At 33.8% G+C, this 26,262-nt stretch overlaps 1 protein-coding gene across 1 annotated transcript; it reads right to left on the reverse strand.

The window, feature by feature from the left end:
* Positions 1 to 70: 70 nt before the first annotated feature.
* LOC140042314 (uncharacterized) lies at positions 71 to 25,736 on the reverse strand (the record flags this gene model as incomplete). Its single annotated transcript, XM_072087692.1, has 62 exons — positions 71 to 1,660; positions 2,258 to 2,371; positions 2,508 to 2,621; positions 2,957 to 3,076; positions 3,233 to 3,343; positions 3,507 to 3,623; positions 3,769 to 3,888; positions 4,149 to 4,262; positions 4,530 to 4,649; positions 4,928 to 5,047; positions 5,317 to 5,436; positions 5,747 to 6,109; positions 6,285 to 6,398; positions 6,540 to 6,653; positions 6,909 to 7,022; positions 7,384 to 7,611; positions 7,745 to 7,858; positions 7,939 to 8,052; positions 8,171 to 8,293; positions 8,535 to 8,648; positions 8,761 to 8,874; positions 9,107 to 9,220; positions 9,592 to 9,705; positions 9,807 to 9,920; positions 10,023 to 10,136; positions 10,305 to 10,418; positions 10,527 to 10,640; positions 10,963 to 11,076; positions 11,170 to 11,286; positions 11,515 to 11,631; positions 12,014 to 12,118; positions 12,202 to 12,315; positions 12,481 to 12,591; positions 13,086 to 13,199; positions 13,493 to 13,606; positions 13,992 to 14,105; positions 14,263 to 14,376; positions 14,472 to 14,585; positions 14,780 to 14,893; positions 15,063 to 15,176; positions 15,450 to 15,563; positions 15,855 to 15,983; positions 16,265 to 16,378; positions 16,639 to 16,752; positions 17,104 to 17,331; positions 17,443 to 17,556; positions 17,665 to 17,778; positions 17,869 to 17,982; positions 18,203 to 18,316; positions 18,435 to 18,548; positions 19,412 to 19,525; positions 19,625 to 19,738; positions 20,024 to 20,137; positions 20,283 to 20,396; positions 22,038 to 22,151; positions 22,336 to 22,452; positions 23,097 to 23,210; positions 23,540 to 23,650; positions 24,018 to 24,131; positions 24,642 to 24,755; positions 25,327 to 25,440; positions 25,616 to 25,736. Coding segments are annotated over 62 exons (7,659 nt in total), but the record flags the coding sequence as incomplete, so codon positions are not given.
* Between the last annotated feature and the right edge of the window lie 526 nt (positions 25,737 to 26,262).

The raw sequence follows: 26,262 nt of genomic DNA on the forward strand, positions 1-26,262 counted from the left end.
AGTGACTATAAACATTTATTAAACGAGTAATTCAATCAACTGGAAATATACGCATCTCAACAGGGTTAATTATGAAGAAGATAGCACAACATGAACAAATCCGTATCATAGGCGTAAAAGTCAGTTTTTAAGATGTTTGATTTCGATTATTTGGGTTTCATTGACACGTTTTGTATAACCACTAACAACGATTACTTACTGAAACTTTATTTTATTCCATAAATCAACTGGAATACAACTATTTGTAATAACAACTGTAATAAATATGTAAACTCTACATTCTCTATTTACAAATAAAATATCTTGTGATAAAATACCACATACCCACAAGTGTATTCTATATACTGTATATATACTGTATAATATATTTATGTACACTGAATGAGGTAAATGTTTTGAGGTATTGATTTTATGTAATGTTAAAAAAATAAATAATGCCTTGGATACAACTATAAACCATGGGAAGTTGAAAAAAGTGGCGTTAATGATGTGAATTCAAGTGTGTGTTACTAAACTTTATATTGTTCGTTTTATAAATTTGATTGATAGTAAAAAATGAATGAAATAATTATGGAAATTAAAACTTACTTAATACTTATAAAAGAACATGTTTAAAAAAAATTATTTCTTGTTAATGGTTCTTCTTAGTAGAAGTAGAATTATTGCTCATATGTTATTGCTTAACTTACCGATTTTGCCTTTACACTGAGCAGTCTTCTGACTGTTCCGTCTGGGCTGCTTTGGTAAAGTTATGGATAAGATTCTTCCAAGATTGCTTATTAAATCTTTAAGGGTACACCTTCTGGACATACGTACGTCCTTTTAATAGGAGTGTCCTTTTAATAGGAGTGTCCTTTTAATAGGAGTGTCCTTTTAATAGGAGTGTCCTTTTAATAGGAGTGTCCTTTTAATAGGAGTGTCCTTTTAATAGGAGTGTCCTTTTAATAGGAGTGTCCTTTTAATAGGAGTGTCCTTTTAATAGGAGTGTCCTTTTAATAGGAGTGTCCTTTTAATAGGAGTGTCCTTTTAATAGGAGTGTCCCAAAGAAGGTGGTTCTAAGGTATGTATTACAATACTCTACACATAAATTAAGTGCATTCAAGTTAAAATATATAAAGAAAAATAAAAGATACAAGTGAAATTACTGATATACATTGTAATAAAATGGTTACACTATGAATATTAGATTATAGATCAGTGGTTACACTGTTAGATAGATTAAGTGATCAAAATATACAACAAATGCTTACTTTATAATAACTATACAGAAAATAGGCATAAATAAATAAACAGTTAATTCAAAATGTATTGCTTTGTGATTTAGGTAACAAGTAGGTTATAAACATGTGTGACTTCCGTGCAGAAACAAGTATCGAAAGTTAAGAATAAATTGCTAAAGTACATTTTACATATTATTATTGTGGTTTTAGTATTGTGCAGCAGTTATTTGAAATGAGAATATTAAGAATGTGTTTCTTATAAACCGTTTAAACTTTTGCAAGTTCTTTTTTGTTGTTTCTCTGTAGTAAGTAGGTGAGTACGACTCCAAGTAGTAAGATTACGGAACCAAGTACGCCAACAACCAAAATCCACTTGGCATCCAACTCGGTATCAGATTCGTCTGTGATGGCGTTATTTATACTGTTCACGTTGCTTACATCTGAAAGGTAAAAGATGTGGTGTTAATCATGTTCAGAGGTTAAGTCTATAATTTGTATATGACCAATTGTCTTTCTGAAATACATTAGTTACCATCATTACCAGCATCTTCAAATAATTATGGTATTTTTCTTCATCTCAACTCATACACGTCATAAATTATATGTATGCAACTTATTGATCCCATAACATAATTCATTCCCATTTGTTACCTCTTTCCTTATCCTCTTCCTCCTCTATTATCCCCTACCTCCTTCTTTATACTGATCCTCCTTTTTTTTTATAACATTCTCCTTTCTTATCCCCTTCTCTTTCCTTTATATTTATTTTTTTTAAATTTATATCCCCTCCTCTTTCCTTTATATCCCCTCCTCTTTCCTTGATATCCCTTCCTCTTTCCTTATCCCCTTCCTACTTCCTTATCTTCTTCCCCTCCTTTCCCCTTCCCATATTCCTTCCTTTTTTTTATTCCCTTCCTCTTCCCTGCCCCTTCTGCCTTGCTACTTGCTTATCCACTTCCTCCTCTCTTTCCACTCCCTCTTACCTCATCCTCAGCAACTTCCTCCTTTCTTTACTTTCCTCTATTACATTCACTTACCTATACTACACATTGGTCCCATTGTATGTGATGTACATTGGCATTTAAAGTATGTTATATAATTTGCACATGTGCCGCCATTCATGCAAGGACTCGATTCACATGGATTGATTTCTGAAGAAAAAAAAAACAATTCTGTGATTGTTTTAACCTTTTCATTTTGGCGTATTAACCATGTTTAACTACTATATCGTGTTAGATTGTATTATGTGTGGTTATAGTTGAAATAAGTTTATATGGTCTAACTTACGAACATGACAGTAAGCACCGGTATATCCAGGTTGACATAAACACCTGTATCCACCATCTATGACCCAACACTCTCCTCCATTCTTACACCTATGGTCCACACAAAAGTCTGTACCTATATAAAAAAGACAGTGTTGTTTATTATATAAATGTCAAACAGTTTACAGTACTTGAATCTTTACAAGATGCTTATACATGGACTGTTCCATTTTATTTCAAGGAAGAGGTGGAAATTCTTGTGGCATAACCAGCTTTTAAATGAAATAATATGTTTAAAACAGAAGCTCTGTCTACACTATGAAACTTTATGTGACATTATTTGATGTGCCCATATATGGACATGATGTCATATCACTACCATATTTACATATATCATTACCATATTTGGGCACTTTTTTTGTCAAACTAGTTTGATAGTGTAGACAAAGCTTAAGTATCTGAATCACTTACTGTTTTGACAATGACTGCCGGTATAGCCTTCTCCACAACTGCATATTTGGTGACCATCTTGTGTGATGGCACATATTCCTTGATCATTACAGAAACTATTGTCACACATCATTGCTGTAGCTGTAGAAAGAAAGAACTATTATTACTATTTTTCAGGTTTGGCATGGAAGGATTTTTCAGGTTTGCCATGGAATTTCCAGGTTTGTTATTATCTTTTCCAGGAATTACTAATATCTTTAAAAAAAATATCTACAATATGAAATGAAATAAACATACGCATGTTGCAATATGGTCCCATAAAACCAGTTGGACATTCACAGGAGAAGAACAAGTTTGAGATTGGTTGACAGGATCCACCATTGAGACATGGGGTCAGGTCACACACAGCTGTTTAACAAAAGAGAACAAGTTTTAAAAATATAATAAGGTGCTTCATTATAGGGCACAGATGTTTCAAATATGCATATGCCTATATATTTTATTATCTCTCAGAACTTTTTAACAGATTTTGAAATACGATTGTAGCATAAGTTAATTTTTTATTACTTACATGTTTCACAATAGAGTCCTTGAGATGGTCCATAAGGACAGACACAGAGAAACTCATCTATCCCATTAATACAAAGTCCACCATTATTGCATGGGTCACTACCACATTCATCCACGTCTAAAGAAAGCCATAAATTAAAATCTCTATTAACAATATTTTAATTCATCTTATACTCTACCTAAATAGCTCTGCCTTTGCAGGTCATTGAGATAATAGAAAGCAAAATAAATAGGTCAGCACTAAATGAAATACGATAACATACCAATTTCACATCTGTGGCCATGGAAACCAGGGGGACAAACACACTGGTAAGACGTTTCGTCAGCGACACACGTGGCACCGTTACAGCAAGGACCACTTGAACAGACAGTAGGGTCCACAGCTAAAAGAAATCAGGCAAATGAAATGTTATGGATGGTTACTTCAAGATCAAGAGGTATTCTGATACTTGCTTAGCATTATTAATAATGGTAGCTAATGTCATCAGGTAATTTCCTGAATGGTCTATTAGTATTCCTACTCCAAAAAGTCATCCATTCATAAAAGCACTGATGAAGAAAGTTAGTACCGTTTTGATTATTCTGAAAATTTTCTTATGATGGTAATCTTGAGCTAATAAATAAAAAAGAGTTTCCAACTTACGTATTTCACAAGTGAATCCAGTCCAACCAATGTTGCAGATACAAACAAAGTGGTTGAAAGCATTTAGGCAAGTTCCTTGATGTTGACATGGACAGCTTTCACATTCATCAATATCTATAAAAAAGAAAACAACAGCTTAGAATTATATCCTGAATACATTTTGCAATTCATTCATTTTCATTTCATACTTCAATAATGTACAATACAGAGCAGCAGTCTAACAAAGAAATAAATATTGACCAATTGAAACCAATTGGAAAAACCGAACTATAGTTACTCCTTCCTGAGCAAGAGATTGTTTCATTTTCCTTTCCATGGGTTTCCATTCTTGAATAATTGTGCATGCCAGTTATACAAGTAGTACTCACAAAACAGACTTACCCACATCACAGAATGGTCCCTGCCACCCTTCAGTGCATTCACAACTGAAGCTTATGCCATCCTCACCAACTACACATGTAGCTCCATTTGAACAAGGTGTATATCTACAAGGATCAACTTCTGCAAATTTCAAACCAATTTTAGCCTTTAAGGTATGTCCGCATTTGAGAGATTTGATTGTAGGCCTAGCATTTTTTAAGGATAACCTAAATATACAGCTAAAGCTCGGTCTACACTGTCAAACTAGTTTGACAAAAAAAAGATGTGATGTGCCCAAATATGGTAGTGATATGGCCAAATATGGTAGTGATAGGACATCATCATGTCCATATATGGGCACATCACATATTTTTTGTCACATAAAGTTTGATAGTGTAGACAGAGATTTAGATCCTTACCTTCAGGATTGATGCAAAGGTTATCGTCTACATCAGGCGGACAGATGCATAGAAATTGTTTGCCGTTACTAAAACACTCAGATCCAATAGGGCATGGGTTGCTATAGCAATAATTTGGATCTACAAAATACAAAAATCAATGACAAACACACCTTACTCTTACATTAATGTTTATTTGTTATAGATTAGTGTTGGCCAATGGTTACTTTCACTTAATCGCCCTATTCCAATGGTTGGTAGTAGTGGGGAGGAATTGTGTTCAGATTGTAACCCCTGTTTTGCTTAAGTGCCATTTTCAAACGAGAGACACTCAAGCAGCAGAAGTGATGGTATATAAATTTGTGCCATTTTGTGATAATGCAGACCATGACCTTGTATTATTTACTTACCACAGACATCTTGGCATGTAACTCCTTCAAATCCATGGTTACAGTAACATGAATATTCATCAATCCCATCTAGACAAGTTGCTCCATTGTGGCATGGATTACTGGCGCAATCATCAATGGCTAAAATGAAAACAATGTATTAATAGAATGTTCTGCACTATAACATATATACAATTTTCAATAGCTATACTGATATTTGTACATAACAAACATAATGCCTTCTATGTCTTTTATGTGTATTTATGTGGTTATTTTATTCCAATTTACCATACTTTTTCTTATTATTCACACCTAGAATAACCATGTTTAAGATAATATTTCACTGTACTCTGTATTTAATTATCCATTTGAATAAAATCTTTTTGTATCTTTTATTTTCACTTTATAGTCATAAATATTTAAGGGAATTAAAAAAAACAATATAACATACTATCATTTTGATCAACAGCTTGTACACGAATTGAGAAGCCAGCCTCTGTCTTGTCACTATCTGACTCAAACGAAAACCACATGTGGTTCTGACTTGACAAAAACTGTATTGGCGACTTATAACCTGCAAGTGACAGCATGGCATTGCTTGAATTTCCAACGTCAGTTCCTTCACCCATCGTCAACCAGTCGTAGTTCCTCTCCAATGCAAAGGTGTCTGGTTGGACAAGAAGCGACTTGGCCATAGGGGCAATGACGAACCATTCACACATCTCATTGTTGTCATAGTTGTTGGGGTAGTTTGGAGATTCAATTTTGACAACATCATTGAGCCCCAATGTATAATTATAACGACAGCTATTTTCTGAAATACAATTAAAATTAAACAGATTTAAAACCTTTTTTAAAAATAATATTCATCTGCCACACAGCTGAGAATAAATAATATAAATATCCTTTGTTAATATTTATTCTTAATGTCAACATTTGAATAATGTATAATAACAGAAATTGACAAATATTGAATCAACCAGACTTACTTATCTCACACATACTACCCCTGTAGTCTTCTGAGCATGTGCAGACGAAACTATTAATGTCATCAACGCAGGTGGCACCATTCAAACATGGGTTGCTTGCACATTCATTTACATCTACAACAAAACAATTTAAATGAAATAAAAAAAATGGAAAGAGAAAACTAAAGATGTGAATTTGTCATAGTAACACATGTTTAAGTCGGTACATATTTATTTTAAGTAACTGGTGCAAAAATGACCTTCAGCACGTCTTACCTGTTTGGCAGAATTCACCTGTCCATCCTTCTTGACAAAGACATACATAGAATGTATAATAGTTTTGACATTGTCCATCATTAACACATTTATGATCTTCACATGCATTTGATCCTAAAGATTATCACAAATAAAATAACCTGTATTAGCTCTAAAGTAGGAATGTTAGTCAATGTACTTTATCTTGACAAATCTTAAAATTCAATTAAATTTGTTGTTATTTAGTCACAGTGGCTTGAAAAATATATTGCTCGTCAACAGGTAACAATATAAACTTCACAAAATTTATGATTTGTGTAAAAATCTTTTTCTAGTAAAGCTCCTGAAAAAACAGGGCTGTGGATATCTTGATTTTATACTAATACTTACTAATATCACAATGATGTCCTGTCCAGCCTTCAACGCAAGTGCACTGGTATCCATTTACCAAATCTGTACAGGCACCACCATTTCGGCAAGGGTTACTACCACAATCATATATGTCTAAATAAAAAGAATAATCACATATAAAATGGTTTTAATGTAAATGCAAATTGGGAATAACCTGCGACTTGAAGCCTACTGAGCTGAATTGCACATAACACAGGTGTGGACGACAAATACCAAAACCTTCTCACCTAAGGATCCCACCAAACAGCGACTGCTCTTCCACTAATTTTGTACAATAATTTTAACAGTCCACCATCAATTGATACCCTGACAGTATAACACTCACAATACCATGTAATACCTACCTACCTACATTTAACATCCAATCCCATTATGACTAGTACTCATATTTTCTATAATTAACAATAATTATAGAGAATAATATTGAGAAATTGTTAAGAAGATTAAAATTTACCAATTTCACAGGTTTCACCAGTATAACCATCTAGACACACACAAACAAAATATGTGTACTGATTTTGGCATTGACCTCCGTTCACACATGGTGAGGATTCACATGCATTGAGTTCTAAATGACATATATCACCATGCCAACCTAATGCACATAAACATGTGTACTGATTAACACCCTCTGTACAAGTGGCACCGTTCATGCAGGGAGAGCTTTCGCATTCATCATCATCTAAAAACAAATAATAATTTAATGTAATGCAATGTTATAAAATTACAACAGAGTAGCAAACATTGAGGGACTACAGACAAAATCGAAAGACATCATTTTAATTTGAAAAGAAGATTCTAAAACTTAGTTTTACCTATGGAACAGAGAAGGCCTGAGAAACCAAGAGCACATGAGCAGAGATAGTGAGTCTGGAAATTTAGGCAGGTCGCTCCATTCTGACATGGGGAACTCTGACAAGTGTCAATCACTGAAAATAAAAAGAATATATTTTAACAAACCCTTCGCTAATAATAGTCATTCATCCTATTGTACTCAGCAATAACCTACCTAGTTCACAATAAGACCCTTTCCATCCACTTGTACATTCACAGCGGTAGTCGGAATCCAGTTCAACACAGGAGCCTCCATTTTCACAAGTAACATCCCAACATTGACTTATAACTATAACAAAATAATTTATTGTACTGTTGTAATTGATTTATAAACTTTTTAAATTTTCGAACTTTCCAATATTTTTGTTTTACAATTGCATTTTTTAGTTCATCTTACTATTACTTACTATTTTCACAATGAATACCCATATAGTTTGGCGTGCATGTACAAATATATCCAGAATCAATATCTTCACATAAGCCCTCATTCACACACGGATTGCTTAAACAACTGCTGATTCTTTCAGTAGCTGAAACAAAATGTTCATTAAACAATAAACATGTCATAAATTTGTCAGGCTTAGAACTGTGAAAATAGTAGGTTTTGAACCTAATTACACTATCAAACTTCAAATGACAAAAAAATGAAGATGTCATATCACTATCATATTTGGGGATATCACTACCATATTTGGGGATATCACTACCATATTTGGGGATATCACTACTATATTTAGGCACATATCACTTTTTTTGTGACTTGTGACTTACATATTTCACAATGTGTTCCAGTGTGTGTCTCTGGACAGGCACATGTATAGTAAGTTTGGAAGTTGGTACACGTTCCACCATTCTCACAGTTAGTAAGTATACAAAGATCAATCGCTGAATTTAACAAAAAGATTACATTAATCTTATACAGCACTTTATTTAGACTACATCATATTACAACATTTTAGACATCAACAAAATTTTTTTTTTAATGAAAATGATTTACCTAAATAACAGTTGCTACCAGTCCATCCAGGTGTACACTCACACCTTGAATATGTAAAATAATCAATACAGGTGCCATTATGACCACATGTTGTGTTTGTACATGCGCTTAGAGCTAAAAAGGAAAGAAATGAAAAGGCAAAAATAACAATTTAGAAAACCTAGGAGAAAAATAAAGAAGTATGGAGAAAGAGGTGTGTTATGGACCTGCCAAATGGCAGATGACAAGGTAGTTAGGTTGGTAGGTAGGTAGGTTGGTAGGTTGGTAGGTAGGATAAAATTAAATACATTATTAAATGTATATGAATGTAGTACTGTATATGTAAATGTTAATATTAAGTACTGACTTGTTTCACAATGTATTCCCACTCTGTTATCAGGACAATCACAAGTGTAATAAGTGTTAAAATTATTACACACACCATCCACTTGACAGGGGGAACTTGCACAAGGATCCAACTCTAAAAAAGAAATTGAACCAAATTGGAACTACAGAAAAATGCCCTTTTTCTTGTGCAAGTTCCATGCTGCTGTTTGGCTAAGTACATGTGAACTTGAATACAAGTATAGGAAGTTAACATCCTAAAACTCTGTCTACACTATCACTTTATGTGACAAAAAAAATGTGATGTGGCCATATATGGACATGATGATGTCATATCACTACCATATTTCGGCACATCACACTTTTTTGTCCAACTAGTTTGAGAGTGTAGATAGAGCTTTAACAGAAGTTTGCCCTGCTGATGGTAGAGTTTATAATGTAGGTTCGGCCTACATTTATTAGTGGATAAAGGATAAACAGGTAAAATATGCCTTCTGGTATGATTACCTGTTTCACATTTGTCACCAATATATCCAGGTGGACAGGTACAGGTGTAATGTGTAAATTGATTATTACAGGTTCCTCCATTCAAACATTCAGCGGTTGAACAAGCATCTAAACCTAAACAAAATTAAACAGTATTGATAATGAATGCACTACTTAATTTAAGTATGTTGAATAGGTGAGATAATGTATCAAAAACATGTGTCTGGTGCTCTTACCTGTTTCACATTTGTCACCAATATATCCAGGTGGACAGGTACAGGTGTAATGTGTAAATTGATTATTACAGGTGCCTCCATTCAAACACTCAGCGGTTGCACAAGCATCTAAAGCTAAACAAAGTTAAACATTATTGATAATAACACTTAATGTAAGTACGTACTTAAATATAATCGTGGAGGTAATATATCAAAACCTGTGTCTGGTGCTCTTACCTGTTTCACATTTGTCACCAATATATCCAGGTGGACAGGTACAGGTGTAATGTGTAAATTGATTATTACAGGTGCCTCCATTTAAACACACAGCAGTTACACAAGCATCTAAACCTATAAACAATACAAACCAATACACATGAATGGAAGAAAGAAGTTTCATGCTTTGAGACCATACTTTAATATATTTTAGTTCACAGTTGTCGCCAGCAACTTCAGTAGTACAGGTAAATGAGATTTAATAGTTATTGCACTAATAAGACATTATTTAAAAGTTCTTACTTATTTCACAGTTGTCTCCAGCAAATTCAACAGTACAAGTACATGTGTATGATGTTTGATGGTTAATGCAGATTCCACCATTCAAACACGGATCTGGTTCACACAGGTTCACAGCTATCGAAGAAAGAAATTACATATATTTATTTCAAACATAAAGTTATTACTATAATATCTTTATGTTTCAAGTATTAAGAAAAGTAATCTTTGAGGAATAGTTCTTACTTTGTTCACAGTTGGTACCAAAGTATCCTTCAAAGCAAGCGCATGTATAAGACATTTGGAAGTTAGTACAACTGCCACCATTTAAACACGGATTGGCATCACAAAGATTCACAGCTGGAAAAAATTTGTTAAAAAACCTTCTTAAGCTCTATCTACTCTATCAAACTAGTTTGACAAAAAAAGTATAAATGCTTAAATATGGTAGTGACATCATGTCCATATATGGGCACATCACATTTTTTTTTTCACATACAGTAAAGTTTGATAGTGTATAGACAGAGCTTTAGACAACCATAGATAATATATCTTATACTTAAATCTTGGTACTTTGATGCAACTATGTGTTGGATATTGTTGATGGTTTCAATATTTTTTTAAATCATAGTGTTCGAGCCATTAACCTACTTAAGCCCCTAATATTAGTCATTATACTTACCTAGTTCACATGCATTACCATGCCAACCATTGACACATGCACAATAAAATGAGTTGATCTCATCAAAACATGTTCCTCCATTTTGACAAGGCAGGCTATTGCATTCATTAATGGCTGAAAATATACACAATTTAAATTTATACCACACAGTTCTGCAGTAATACACACGCAAAAACTAATGCATTTTTAAAATAAATTTTTTCTCACCATATTGGCACCGATCTCCAGTCCATCCATCCATACATTGGCAGAATACAGTGTTCGTAATGTTCAAGCATTTGCCACCATTGATACAAATATTTTCATTACACTCGACTGAAGATGCTGAAACATAATGTTTGATAGTGTAGACAGAGCAGAGCAACCCAAGGAAGACCAACACTCACATACATTGATGTAATAGAGACAAATACTGGTATGCAGATTCAGAGAAGAACTGGCTGTCACAAATGGCAGATAGGAAACTATGGAGGAATCTAGTCATATAATTGTGGGTTTCCGGGACTAAGTAAGTAAGTAATATGAAATATATTTAAAATCAATTTAGCTTACTTGATTCACAGTTATCTCCTTGGTAACCAAGCATGCACAGACATACATATCTGTCAGATGTAGTTTGACATACTCCTTCATTTTGGCAAGGACTCGAGGAACAAAAATTACCCAACACTGCAAACAGGTAAATTAAAGCACAGTGATGATCTGTTCTTTATATTTTAAATATTATACTATCATTGTATATTGGTTTAAATGAAACTTCAGAGTAGCGTGTACAGTATGATGAAATTTATTGTTTTCAGTTAGTCTGTCTATTACAATATGTACACAAACAGTCCTCACATACACACATGTGCACAGTCCTCACATACACACATGTGCACAGTCCTCACATACACACATGTGCACAGTCCTCACATACACACATGTGCACAGTCCTCACATACACACATGTGCACAGTCCTCACATACACACATGTGCACAGTCCTTACATACATAGTTTTTCATATAGGTTGCCTAGGTTAATGAGCACAGGAAATAAATTTAGTCTACCTTGTTCACACAAAGTTCCTGTGAATCCCTCAGGACATGTGCATACGTTTAAGTTGCTACACACACCACCATTCAGACATACAAAGTTTTCACATGAGTTGATTGCTGAAAAGAAAATATCAATTAATGAACAATAATAATTCAATGATTACAAATTCAGAAACTATTGCATAAACTACGTTACCTACCAACTTCACAGAATGTTCCAGAATATTGTGGAAGACAATTACATGTAAATGAATTGAAGTTATTTATACATGTTCCTCCATTAAGACATGGTAAGCTTACGCATTCATCCACATCTGAAAACAAGTACATTAATATTTATAAGGATTTCATAAGGGAAATCAGTATCTCATAGCATAACAACAGTAATCCAACTGTTCTATTTATGAAATAGGGATGAAGAAAAGTATTATTATTATAACAACAATGACATTGTATTCATAAAGCTAGCAAAGGCTTACCGTATTCACACCTGACACCAACAAAACCTTCAAGACACTGACAAGTATAGTAATAATTCTGCTGTACGCAACTACCACCATTCAAACAAGGGGTACCAGAACAAGGGTCAACTAAACAAATACCAACACTGTTACTAAGCATGTAAAATTGCAACAATCTGTATGCTATCTAATTAAGCAAAGGAAAAATACTGTCCCTTTTCACATCTGCATAAATTGTTACAACTTGTAACCAGATTTGATCTCCCAATTTACTACATGTTTTCACACATGCATATGCGAACTGTGAGAAATCTCGGGAGGAAAGAATAGTTGTGCACTATGTATTTGATTACTATGATTGGTCCGTTTAATACCAGGGCAATACACATACGTGCAGTAACAACACAGGACATACTGTATACAAACCTGTTACAAGTTGCAGTTACATTTTGCAGATGTGAAAAGGGTATAAGTTACTTAATAAATACAGGGATCATAACACTAAGGAATGAAATCTGTCTATACTATATCTATATTCTATACATACAAGTAAATAAGATACATAACTTTTTGTGATAGTATTTATAATTTAAAATTATTTTACTGACAGAGTGATAGCTTACCCGTTTCACATGTGACACCTGTCCAGCCACTTGGGCATATGCAAAAGTATGATGTCACTTGATTGACACAGGTCGCTCCATTTTTACATGGCAATAGTAAGCATTGGTCCGTTACTTTAAATAACAAATTAAAACAGTTAGTTATTGAATTAGTAGAATTTGTACCACAGTAATTACAAGTATCACAATCAAAAACTACAAAAATATTGTGTTAAGCTTTGTCCACACTAATCAAACTTTATGTGACAACAAAATATGATGTGCCCATATATGGACATGATGATGCCATAACACTACCATATTTAGGCATATCACTACCATATTTAGGCACATTACATTCACACATACACATCACATAAAGTTTGATGGCGTAAACAGAGCCTTAAGAAAAATCATTTTATATTTACATGTACTGCACGTTTCTCCTGCATAACCTTCTTGACAACGACAGAGGAAGGCGTTAACTAGATCTAAGCATTCACCACCATTGCGACAAGGCTGACTGTTACACTCATCTTGGTCTAAATGAAAACAATTACACATACAGCTTATAACTTCTTGTTGATTCACAAAATTTAACAACAATCTGAATAAACCTTTAAGCTCTGCCACTATCAAAAAATTGGATGTGCCTATATATGGAAACGATGACATCATATCATTAAACATATTTGGGCATATCACTACCATATTTGGGCACTTCACACTTTTTTTATCAAACTAGTTTGATAGTATAGACAGAGCTTAAGCATGGTTCCCACATGGACGGAATGCGAGAATAGATCATCTGAACTGTCAATTGTCAACTCAATTGCATTATGCTTACTTCCTTATATTGAGTCGAAGTGGGAACCAAGCTTTATTTTCAAATTGCAAACAAACAAAAAAAGCAGAATAAAAGTATACCTGTTTCACAATTTTGCCCCGTCCAACCCGAGGCACACTGACATGCAAATGAAGTGACAAAGTTCAAACAGTTGCCATTGTTAAGACAAGGGGAGCTCTCACACGGATTGACATCTGAAATAAATGAAGGTGAAAGAATCTGTAAGTTTACCACAAAGCACAGTGGTAATATTTAATTTTTAAAATATGGATGAAAAATCAGTATTTTACAAATTCAAATTGAAAATATTTATATATTACAATTAGGTTTCACCTAAATTCAGTAACTTACCAATTTGACAGAACAAACCAGTAAACTCATAAGTACAGAGGCATGTGAATGATGCAATACCATCAACACATCTACCATTGTTAATACAAGGCTGACTCGCACATTCATCAATTTCTAGGAATAAAACAGAATTGGAATAAAAACGAAAATAAAGAACACTAACACCTCTAAACAAATGAATTTATTATAAAATAATAAGCATATCTCACCTGTTTCACATAGTTCTCCTGTAAAACCAGTCAAACAACTACACGTGAACACATCAATGCCGTGGGAACACTGTCCATTGTTACGACAGGGGTTGCTAGAACACTCATCTATTTCTGTACAAAAAATAAATCTCAAAATATTATTTGCTTCATTTTGTGTCAGACCCCTTTATTCTGAAGTAAACCAAGTGCAATATACTGTAGGTGTAAAAGAACAGAAACAAACACAATAAATGTAGATTGGTATAAGCTAAATTAAAATAACACTAAATTGTAATAAAATAGTTTATCCTGGTAAGGTGACTAACCTATATTACATGTATGACCCATCCAGCCTGCAGTACAGCTACACAAGAACCAGTCAATATTGTCAATACACTGACCACCATTGATGCATGGACTACTGGCACATGGTGATAATTCTTCAGATATGTAATAAATACCAGATTGATTAGTTAATACAGACATTTTAAAATGAACACCCCTCAGATGAAAATGGAGCATTCCATATGAACTTTAAACCACTGTTGAACATCTATTTTTTCAGTACTGTATATATTACACTTGAAATAGATAGCAGGTGATACATACCAATTTCACAATGAGTTCCCGCAAACTGTGCTGAACATTGACACTGGTAAGTATTGAGTCTATCAATACATGTGCCTCCATGAAGACATGGTATGCTTAAGCATTCATTGATTTCTGAGAAGATAAAGATATTTATTAGAATTAGTATAAAAGCAATTTACTGTTGCATTGAAATTTAAAGTTCTTGTGCTCACAATAAGGACGTTTCTACAGTATTTGTGATGACCTATGACCTATACATTATTATGTCATTTGTTGCCGTCTGCACCAAAAATCTACTAAAACTGTTTTGAGGAATCAAGCAAAGAAAGCACATCCCATTGAATTAACGTTATGCAAGTGTTTCTATGTCCTAGGTTACCAAAAGCTCTCCCTATATCCACATACCTAGTTGACAAGTATCTCCAGTAAATCCTTCTGAGCATGTGCAATGGAATCCACTTAGCTGGTCAATGCACTCTCCAGCATTTTCACAAGGATTACTAAAGCATTCGTTAATTTCTGTTATCAAAACACAATACAAACATTGTTAAAAATACTGCACTAAAAAGCATAAAAACAACCCAGCAGTACAATTGAAAAATATCACATTTGTATCATGCAAAATTATCCCCCTTGCAGGTAAATAATGCCACCCCTCCAAAGTTGGTCCAATTTTGTTTTCCAACTGCATTGTTCTACATTTCTGAATGTTGTTCTGTATAACATATCCCCTAATGAGAATAGTTAGTTAAGTTCATTGCTGTACACAACCCTATGTTCTCCCTCTCTGGATGAGTGATTAAGTAGAAGTGTTAGACATATTACCAGTTTCACAATTTCTTCCTGTATATCCACCAACACATGCACACTGGTAGAAGCTGACCCTATTGATACAGGTGGCACCATTCGCACATGGATCACTATTGCACTCGTTGATTTCTAAAGAGAAAAAGAAAAAATAATGATGTACTTAATCATAATTCAAAGTTACATGCATGGAATAAACGACATCAAAGTTTACAGTACACACTATGATTTATATTGTCCATAAGGATTTAAAAATTTCATTTAGGGTAAGAAAAATATTCTTATTCTAGGTATTAATGAATACTGCTTAGCTTTGATTTTTGATCACCATAAGAACTACATAAAATTAACAATTATTTAACTTCTCTGTGAGCAGATGTCTTTTGTAAGATCCTATACATGTTATTACTTACCTACACTGCAATCAACCTCCAGATATCCTGGCTGACAGTGACAGACAAACGATGTAATAAAGTTTTCACAAACTCCTTCATTTTTGCAAGGATTCACCTCACATTGATCAGCCTCTGTAGAAACAATAGAGTTGGTAAGTTAATGGTGTCCTTTGTAACTATCTAAATTTGTTTCTATTTATAGTACTTACATACACTGGAAATAATCTGTGATGTACTGGCATTTCATGAATAAAGAGCTCAATCCATCTCAAGTGGTATTTTAGCCACTACATTGGACCCAAGATGGCAGATAATGTTCGAATGTCATATATTCCATGTACAGTATATATGGATACCTGCAGTAGGTCAACAATGTTTGTGTAAGATCTTACCAATTTCACAGTGAGTTCCAGAATACCCTTCAGGGCAAAGGCACACATAAGCGTTGATATGATCAATGCATACTCCACCATTCAGACATGGTTGACTTTCACATTCTTGTATATCTGCAAAAATATATATATACATATATAAATCCAAAGGCAAATTACTGAAAAAATGACAATTCTGTGGATCTGGATCTCAATGGAGGTACAAAAAAAAAAGCGAAAAGCTAAATCAAAACGATAAAGTAAAACAGCCAGAAAAGTTAGCAGAGCTTTCGGGCAACACTAGCCCTTCATCAGAGCAAGGGTATATTTATATAATATATATATATATATATATATATATATATGTTTAATGTGAATGAATATATAAAATTGTATGTAAAAATAAAGTACTAATGAATGTGAAGACATCCTAAACGTTTAGTACTTAAGTTAATGTGAATACATACTTAAAGCTAAAGTACTTACTAATCTCGCAGTTTAAACCCATAAATCCAGCATTACAATCACACTGGTATGCATTCAGTAAATCAATGCATGTAGAATTGTTTTCACATGGTGATCCAGCACATTCATTAACCTCTCGTTCACACAGGAAACCAGTGTAACCTGCTACACATTCGCATTGGAATGCATTATCCAGGTCAACACATAAAGCTCCGTTTGCACATGGACCACTTCCACATTCATTGAAGTCTGTAAAATAAATTAGATTTTACATATTTTGTATTACTCCTTTTTATTTTTATTTGCTTAATTTTTATACTGTATTCTTTTAATTTCTATAATTATAAAAAAAACACTTACTTATTTCACAATGGACACCAATGAACCCATCTGAGCATGTGCAGACATATTGATTGACAAGATCTTGGCAAGTGCCACCATTCAAGCAAGGGTTACTTGAACACTCATTCAATTCTATAAATAAAAATGTACGGAAAAAATTAATCAATGTTATTATACAAAATATCAAAACACTACAAGTGAAATATCAGCATGTCATATGATTTGTAATACAGTACTTACCAATTTCACAATTGGTCCCTGAGTATCCTGCAGCACATTGGCAGAGATAAGCATTTACTTTGTCTTCACATACTGCACCATTAAGACAAGGATCACCAATACATTCATTTATGTCTGAAATTTAAAGGTTAGTGTTGAACAAAAATAATGATAATTAGAACCGTCAATAGCAAACTTTACATAATAAAGTGGTCGTTTACTAACCTTGTTCACACCGACTTCCCATATACCCTGCCACACATTGACACTGAAATGCGTTGACCTCATCAAGACATAAACCCCCATTCACACATGGATTGCTTTCACACTCATTGATGTCTACAAAGTAAAAAGAAAATCACATATTCATGTATAAAACTGTATGAGAATAATATATACGATCAACCCCATTCCCTCTCTTCTTTTCTCTATTCCTTGATGTAAAATCACATATTCATGTATAAAACTGTATGAGAATAATATATACGATCAACCCCATTCCCTCGCTTCTTTTCTCTATTCCTTGATGTACTTTAACTCTGAGATTTGGTCAGCTTACCTGTAGCACACTGAGCTCCAGTAAATCCTGCACTGCACTGACATGCATACGCATTATCAAGGTCAAGACACAAGGCTCCATTCAGACATGGACTGCTCAGACACTCGTTGGATTCTGAAACAACATATTTTAAAAAAGCATATAGTATAAAATAACATGGTAGTTCCGAATAATGTGATACACATATCAACATCCCCACATAAATCCTTTAAACAGATACATTTAGTCATACCTGTCTGGCAGTTGGTTCCTTGAAAGCCTGCATTGCACACACATGTATATGCATTAACCCTGTCAATACAAAGTCCACCATTGAGACATGGTGCTGCTGCACACTCATTGACATCTACGGTATAACAAAAATATAACTAATGTAATATAGTGCGTGTTGAGGTACTGACTTGTAATGAAGACTCTTACTCGCTTAACTGTCGTAACACATATATTGTTTATTCAGTATAATACTTGATGATACAATAATACTTCAGTACAATATACAACTATAACTAAGGATAAGAAACAGAGGATCAGTGATGCTGTCGGTGAGATGTGAAGTGTGTAGGTCTGCTTCTGGAGAAGTGGCTGTGAGGTGTAGATGTTCTTCTGAAGAAGTGGCTGTGAGGTGTGTCTGGGCTCTTCTGAAACTTGGGGGTATATTGGCTTCGGTTCATTTGCATATGTCAATACGTAATCTCAGAGGTTACTGATTGGTCTTAAGTTGATCCAGGGGTGTTTAAGTAGAAGTGATTAACGGTATAATAAGGTATTTCTATGATGGATGACACTGTCAAATCTGTACTTAAATAGTGTCAATCTCTCCTGGTTTAACGATGGGAGAGGTCACAAAGTTAAGCTAAGTGTTTTCTTTAGGGATTCTATTATAAACTAAATGGACTTTTAAAACATCTGGACAAACTCTCCTCTGGACTTTCTGGGCCAAGTTTGTGAACTTATTTGAATTCTAATACAAAGGTTGAATTCTAATACAAAGGTTGATTTCTTAATTATAAAAGTATATCATTATATTACACTAAGTAGTAAAGAAATATTTCAATGGTCAAAGAAAAGAAACCAACATTCATATCTACCTCCATATAAGGAAACTTTATTTATTTATTTTATTGTATAAATTTCTGTAAGCGGGAAAAATGATCTTTAACTATGGCTCTTTGACAAATAATATTTCTATAATATGTGACAGTACTGTACCTGATTCACATCTGGTTCCAGTATAGCCAGCTGTACATGTGCACTGAAAACCATTGACATCATCCTGGCATGCTCCATTATTTTCACAGGGGTTACTTTCACACTCATCAATGTCTGTAAAACACAGTGGTAAAATCATTATGTTATAAATAGACATGTAATTAATTAGAATTTCACCCTCACTGACAAGTGTCTTAACCACAATTTTCTTACCTGTTTGACAAGAATCGCCTGTGAAACCTGACGTACATGTACAACTATATGCATTTAATTGATCTTGACAAGTTCCACCATTCTGACATGGACGGGTAAGACATTCATCCACCTCTGTATAGTAAAAAGATATAACAAGAAATAACATGGTTTCTGTGTATATGCAAGAAAAGGAAACACATAACAGTTTGACAAATCACATACACATGATCATCATCTGCAATCTCTCCTTCAGGTAGGTATATAGTAGGCCTACCTGCCTTCTGGATGTTACTAACAGCAATTCAAAATTATGCCATGGCAATGAGAGTAATAAACTGGTCCACTGTTGTACACTAATGATTTTTCTATATATTTCACTTACAAATAGTATGAACTGTATGATATAAAACACTTTACCTGTTTGACAAAGATCACCAAAATAACCAGGAGCACATGTGCATTGAAAGTTGTTTACTTGATCAGTACAGAGGGCACCATTTCTACAAGGGTTAGTGGCACATTCATCAATATCTGAGCGGAAAACGAAAGTAATGCATCAATAAAGCAGCACAATAAACAATATAATTGCATCTGGGACCAACATTGTGGTGATTGTGTCACCATATACAGGCAGAAATCTTAAGACAACTAGATATTGCAGTAACTGTTAGTTTACCTATATTGCAATTTGTTCCTGTATAGCCACTAACACATTGACATCCAAATCCATTCACTAGATCAACACAAGTTGCTCCATTCTTACATGGCCCTGTTGCACACTCATCAATTTCTGTTGAAAAGAAAAACAAAATGTGTTATCAGAACAGCTAATATGTTGTAGTATAATGCTTTTGTTGAAGAATCAGATCATTAAAGATGACAAAGAAAATATTCAGATTATAGAAATTCAGGGTAAAGCTCTCTGTGATATGCCCATATATGGACATGATGATGTCATATCACTACTATATGTGGGAATATCACTACCATATTTGGGCACATCACACTTTTTTGTCAAACTAGTTTGATAGTGTGACATCTGAAGTGCAGTTTCAAGTTTTTCCAAACAAGATGACAAAGCAACCAATGAGTAGTATCAAGACGAAATAAAAAAATGAGATTTATCAATAAGATTAGCTTTAACAGGTTCCTGTGACCGGAAAGAATTAGAAATATGACACCGTAAGAGTATTCCTATTATGAAATAAGTTAAGAAAAACAAGCTGAAAAACGAAGAATACAAGAAAAAATTGTAAGATATTATCAAGAGAGAGAACGTGAGGAAACATTGGATAGTTCCTGTGACAGAATGAAAAATATGAACTAAAGTTGAAACCAGATGAGTATATCGATGAATTAGGTTACCAGTTTGGCAGCGTCCTCCAACATATCCAGAAACACACTGACATGTGTAGGATGATGATGCACCTACACATACTCCATTGTTTTGGCAAGGATTACTGCTACATGGGTCTGAAGCTATAATATATGGAAAACCACGTAATTAATATACTACGTTTATGTAGGTTGAAGAAGTAATTATACTACCATTGATATTATTTATACATATTATTGTACATACTTCTAAAATGAAACAGTTGAAGGAATTTAGACAAGGCAGCTCCAGGCCAAATAAGTTACTGTATACAGTATATAAGATTCAGAAACCATGTTAAAATTATTCTATTTTTGCATAGAGATATTAATATCTCTATGATTGCAGTAATTATACTACAAAAAGATAGTGATAGTTCACTATAATATCTCTATGATACAAGCAACTATCTTATAGACCTACTGCTGTAGTAAGACAATTGAAGACGTTAGAGGTTGCTCCATGCTAATGGAGTCAAATATACAAGAACACCAGAAGATAGTACTTAGAGGCTCCATATCAGTTGAGCACCGTAAGAATACAAGAATGAGAAATTATTCATGAAATAACTGACTCAAATGAAACAGGCCTAAAAGGATCAAAGGTTACATATCAATCAAGGATGCCATCAAAATGAAATTTGTAATATTACATTTCTGGCATTTCCTTCCAGTAAAGCCATCTTGGCATTGACATTTAAAGCGGTCGATGAAATCTAAACACACCCCACCATTTTGACACGGAGCACTTGCACATTCATTTACTTCTACATATCAAAAACAAATCAGTTTTGTTGAAATACAAAAATCTATAAAGCAATGGCTATGTTTGGTTTAAAAAACTTGGTTTTCATGACGAACAATCTATGTGTGGGGTCATTAATTTGATTTTTTTGGGGATTTTTGTATGTATGTTTTCAGAAAAAGAAATTAAAGTGCATATATTTAACATTATACTTTTATTCAAAGTGTAGGATATCACTCTCTGTACGTGACAATGAGTTATATTAAAATTCTGTATATAAATATATATATCTCAATTTTAACAAAAACAAACCAGTTTCACATCGTTCTCCTGTGAATCCATCGGCACATTCACAAGTAAAGTCTGTGGAAGAACTCACACAAACTCCATCATTTTCACATACAGCTTCAATACAAGGATCGGTAGCTGAAATCATAAAACAGAAACATTGAGTAGATTTAACCATCAAGAACGTCATCATCAATGTTGTCATAAATCATCCATCCAATCATGCATTTTATTAATGTCATCATCAAAGTTATCTTGAATGACACCATTATCAACATCATCTTTGATGCCATAATGATTAATGTCATAATTTTATTTATACCTATTTCACAGGTGTCTCCAGCAAATCCTGGACCACAATCACAAGTAAAACCATTGACTGCATCTACACATACTCCGCCATTAAGGCAGGTCACTTCTTCTGGGCAGTCATCTATATCTATAAACAAAACAAAAACACATTGTATGCATCAAGTAGAATAAGTCTGTATCTTGCAAAAGCTTGACACGCTCATTCAAACTTTCACTATCATAGTGCTGTACCTTGCAGCAGCAATGGCACGTTCATTGAAACTTTCATTATTGTAGTGCTGTACATTGCAGCAAGTATGGCACACTCATTCAAACTTCCATTATTGTAGTGCTATACACAGTACCTTGCATCAGCTATGGCACACTCATTCAAACTTCCATTATTGTAGTGCTATACACAGTACCTTGCATCAGCTATGGCACGCTCATTCAAACTTCCATTATTGTAGTGCTGTACACAGTACCTTGCATCAGCTATGGCACGCTCATTCAAACTTTCAGCAGCTATGGCACACTCATTCAAACTTTCATTTTTGTAGTGTTGTCCATACCTTGCAGCAGCTATGGCACGCTCATTCACAGTTTTAGTATTGTAGTACTGTACCTTGCAGCAGCTATGGCATGCTCATTCAAACTTTCAGTATTCTATCATCTTTTGAAATTCCAGACAGGCACTTTATAAGGAATCACATAGTCCCTCATGTCTGTGGTTGTACCAGGGAGTTGTAGAATAAACAACTCCCTGGTTGTACTATATTAACTTGTACTTACTAATTTCACAATTATCCCCTGTAAAGCCAGATGAACATATACAGTTGTAACTATTTAACAGGTCCAAACAAAATCCATTATTTTGACATGGGTTACTAGCACATTCATTGACCTCTGAAAAGAAAAGGATTGGTTATACAATATAATATCCAAAGGAACTCATTTTTATGAGGGTGTCATGAACATGTCTCCTGTCTATCTCTATTATAGGTATATTATGCCAGGGCAATTGAAAATACATTCTTTACAAATTTTTTCTGTATACTTAAATGCATATTGTTTGAAGGTTTGCATGGCAAAATCAATTCTCACCCATTATATATATAATGATCGGAACTTCAAGAAACTCAACAAATTATTTCAGAACTAAATATGAAGTTATAAAACAAACTTGATACCAACATAAATGTATATTCAAATGTACTTTTATGCAAACAACTTACCTGATTCACAATTTGTACCAAAGAATCCACTTAAACATGTACAGGTATACGATGCCAACCCATCTGTACAATCCCCTGCACCACACGGATCAGGGACACAGTCATCAATATCTGAAATTGATACAGCACAATTGATCATTACATTTTAAATTCTTGTTATTACCTAAGTGTTGTCTATAAGCAGAACATATTGTAATGCTCTGTCTACACTATCAAACTTTATGTAACAAAATAAATGTGATGTGCCCATATATGGACATCACCACCATATTTGGGCACATCACATTTTTTTTAAAGAAGTGCACTGAAGGCCTTTAAAAAAAAAAAAGTGAGAAATGAACAGTGTAAAGCGTGTAAGCTAGAAGCCTCTTGTTCTAAGACATTCATACACGTATAGAGGTATGCATAAGTTATACCCACGTCTTTATGAAAAACGGCAATGTGTCAATATAAATGAATAAACAAATTAAGTCCATACCTTGATCGCAGATATCTCCTTCAAAGCCCTCTGTGCACTCACACCAGAAGGCTTCTGTATTTTCATCGCATCGAGCCCCATTCTGACATGGTTGAGATAAGCAAAGTGCAATTGCTATAGAGCAAAAGATAAGTATATGGAAATTAAATGAATTAATCAAAATCATACATCTATCTAAAGCTAATTTAAATGCTTTGTCTGGTCTGGTCTAAATTAGTAAGTATATCTAATAATAGATATAAAGAGTGAGTGTTCAATGGCGCTGTTTCATGTTCAGAATCACAGTAATTGTCTTAAAAATGTTTTTTTATGGGAAAAGAACTATTTAACGATCGTTAAATGGTGTGTACTATTGCATGCCATGTGACCCACAATTGTCCAATGAAATGATAAGAATTTATTTAGGTGTTATATAATATTCATTATGAAATCATAAAGACAATTTAAAAATGTTGGTTCTAAACACGATAAAGTGTAACAAGAATTACTAAACATTCTGATGGCATATTATAATACATTTTCAGAGAGTTGGTGATATAAGCAAATTCACCAATCGCACTTAAAAGTAAAGGATTTGTAGTATTCACTTAGATGTTATTTGTGAATACAGGCACAAGTACTTACCAGTTTGACATGATAAGCCTACAAACTCTGGAGGACAAGTACAAACATATTGACCAATTTGATCTTCACAAACACCTCCATTCAAACAGGGATCAGCTGCACATTCATTTATGTCTGCAAATACATATCATTTAAATTAATGATTATACATATACATATTATCATACACATATAATGTTTATAGAGTTTTACCTAAATTACAATAGTAAAGTAGTAGTACATGTATGATCAATTACCATTCTTTCATAGAGAATTACTGTAGTAAATGAATTCATATAAGGTGAATTTTGGTACTACAATATTATGGGATAAGGGTGATTTGATATACAGTGGTGGATCCAGGATTTGAAATAGGATGGGAAGGGGTCCTTAACTTGGATTCGCCTATGGTATTAGTAGCTAATTTAAACATTCTATTCTCACCTAATACATTATATACAGTTTCCCTCTAAAAGTGAAAAACTTTTAGAAACTTTTAATCATACATATATTGTAACAAATTTGATTTTAATATTGTACATTTATTTTTGTAATTCTTTATTTTATTTTGCTTGTATGTCTGGAGTTGGAGAGACAGGCCCTTTGGTGATAGTTGTCTTTGACAGCTCCTGTCTCTCCTCAGCGCTCCCTTTTTATGTTTCACTGAAAGGAATAAATCAAATAAACAAAACAAAAAGTACACTACCTATTTCACAATCTGAACCTTCAAATCCTGCTAAGCATTCACAGGTATATAGCGCCAAGCCATCAGTGCATTCACCGCCATTTTGACACGGATCATTTCTACAGTTGTTAGGGTCTGTTCAGATAAAAACAGGAGTTGTAAGAAAAACAGATACTATGTTCAGATAAAAACAGGAGTTGTAAGAAAAACATATACTATATTTTCATATGTGGCATAAATTACAATTCAATGTACATTAAATGTTAGGCAGTGCATGTGAGCATACTTATATGGTTTGGAATACACTCACTATTTCTACAGCGACCTCCTGTATATCCTAAAATACAAGTGCAATGGTAGCCGTTCACACGGTCTTCACATGTAGCGCCATTCAGACATGGGTTGTTCGCACAGTCATCAATATCTGGAAAAAAATGTCCCAAATAAACTTCATATAGGAAAAAAGCTCTGTCAACACTATCAAACTTTATGTGACAAAAAATGTGAAGTGCCCATATATGTACATGATGATGTCATATCATCATCCCATATTTGGGCACATCACACTTTTTTGTCAAACTAGTTTGATAGTCTAGACAAGGCTTAATACCAGTTATTGCTTTGTAAGCAAATGAATCTAACATGAGAATGGTGTAAAACACTATACTCTTTTGCAAACTAATCTTGTGTTAAAAGGAAAAATTCAGTTCCTGCATATTAAACTTGTTGGATTGTTCTCACCGTACTTTGATTATTAAACTCATTTACCTTCTTCACACTGGAGGCCTTGGTAACCATCGGCGCATTCACAAACAAAACTGTTTACTGCGTCAACGCACACACCCTCATTCTGACATGGACTTGAGCCACATTCATCAATATCTGAAAAGAAAAAAGTTTCAAATCCTCTCAATATATCACTACTACTACTCTTATACATCAACATTCCTCTTAAAT

The sequence above is a fragment of the Antedon mediterranea genome, chromosome 1 (genome assembly GCF_964355755.1).
Source record: "Antedon mediterranea chromosome 1, ecAntMedi1.1, whole genome shotgun sequence".
NCBI lineage: Eukaryota > Metazoa > Echinodermata > Crinoidea > Comatulida > Antedonidae > Antedon > Antedon mediterranea.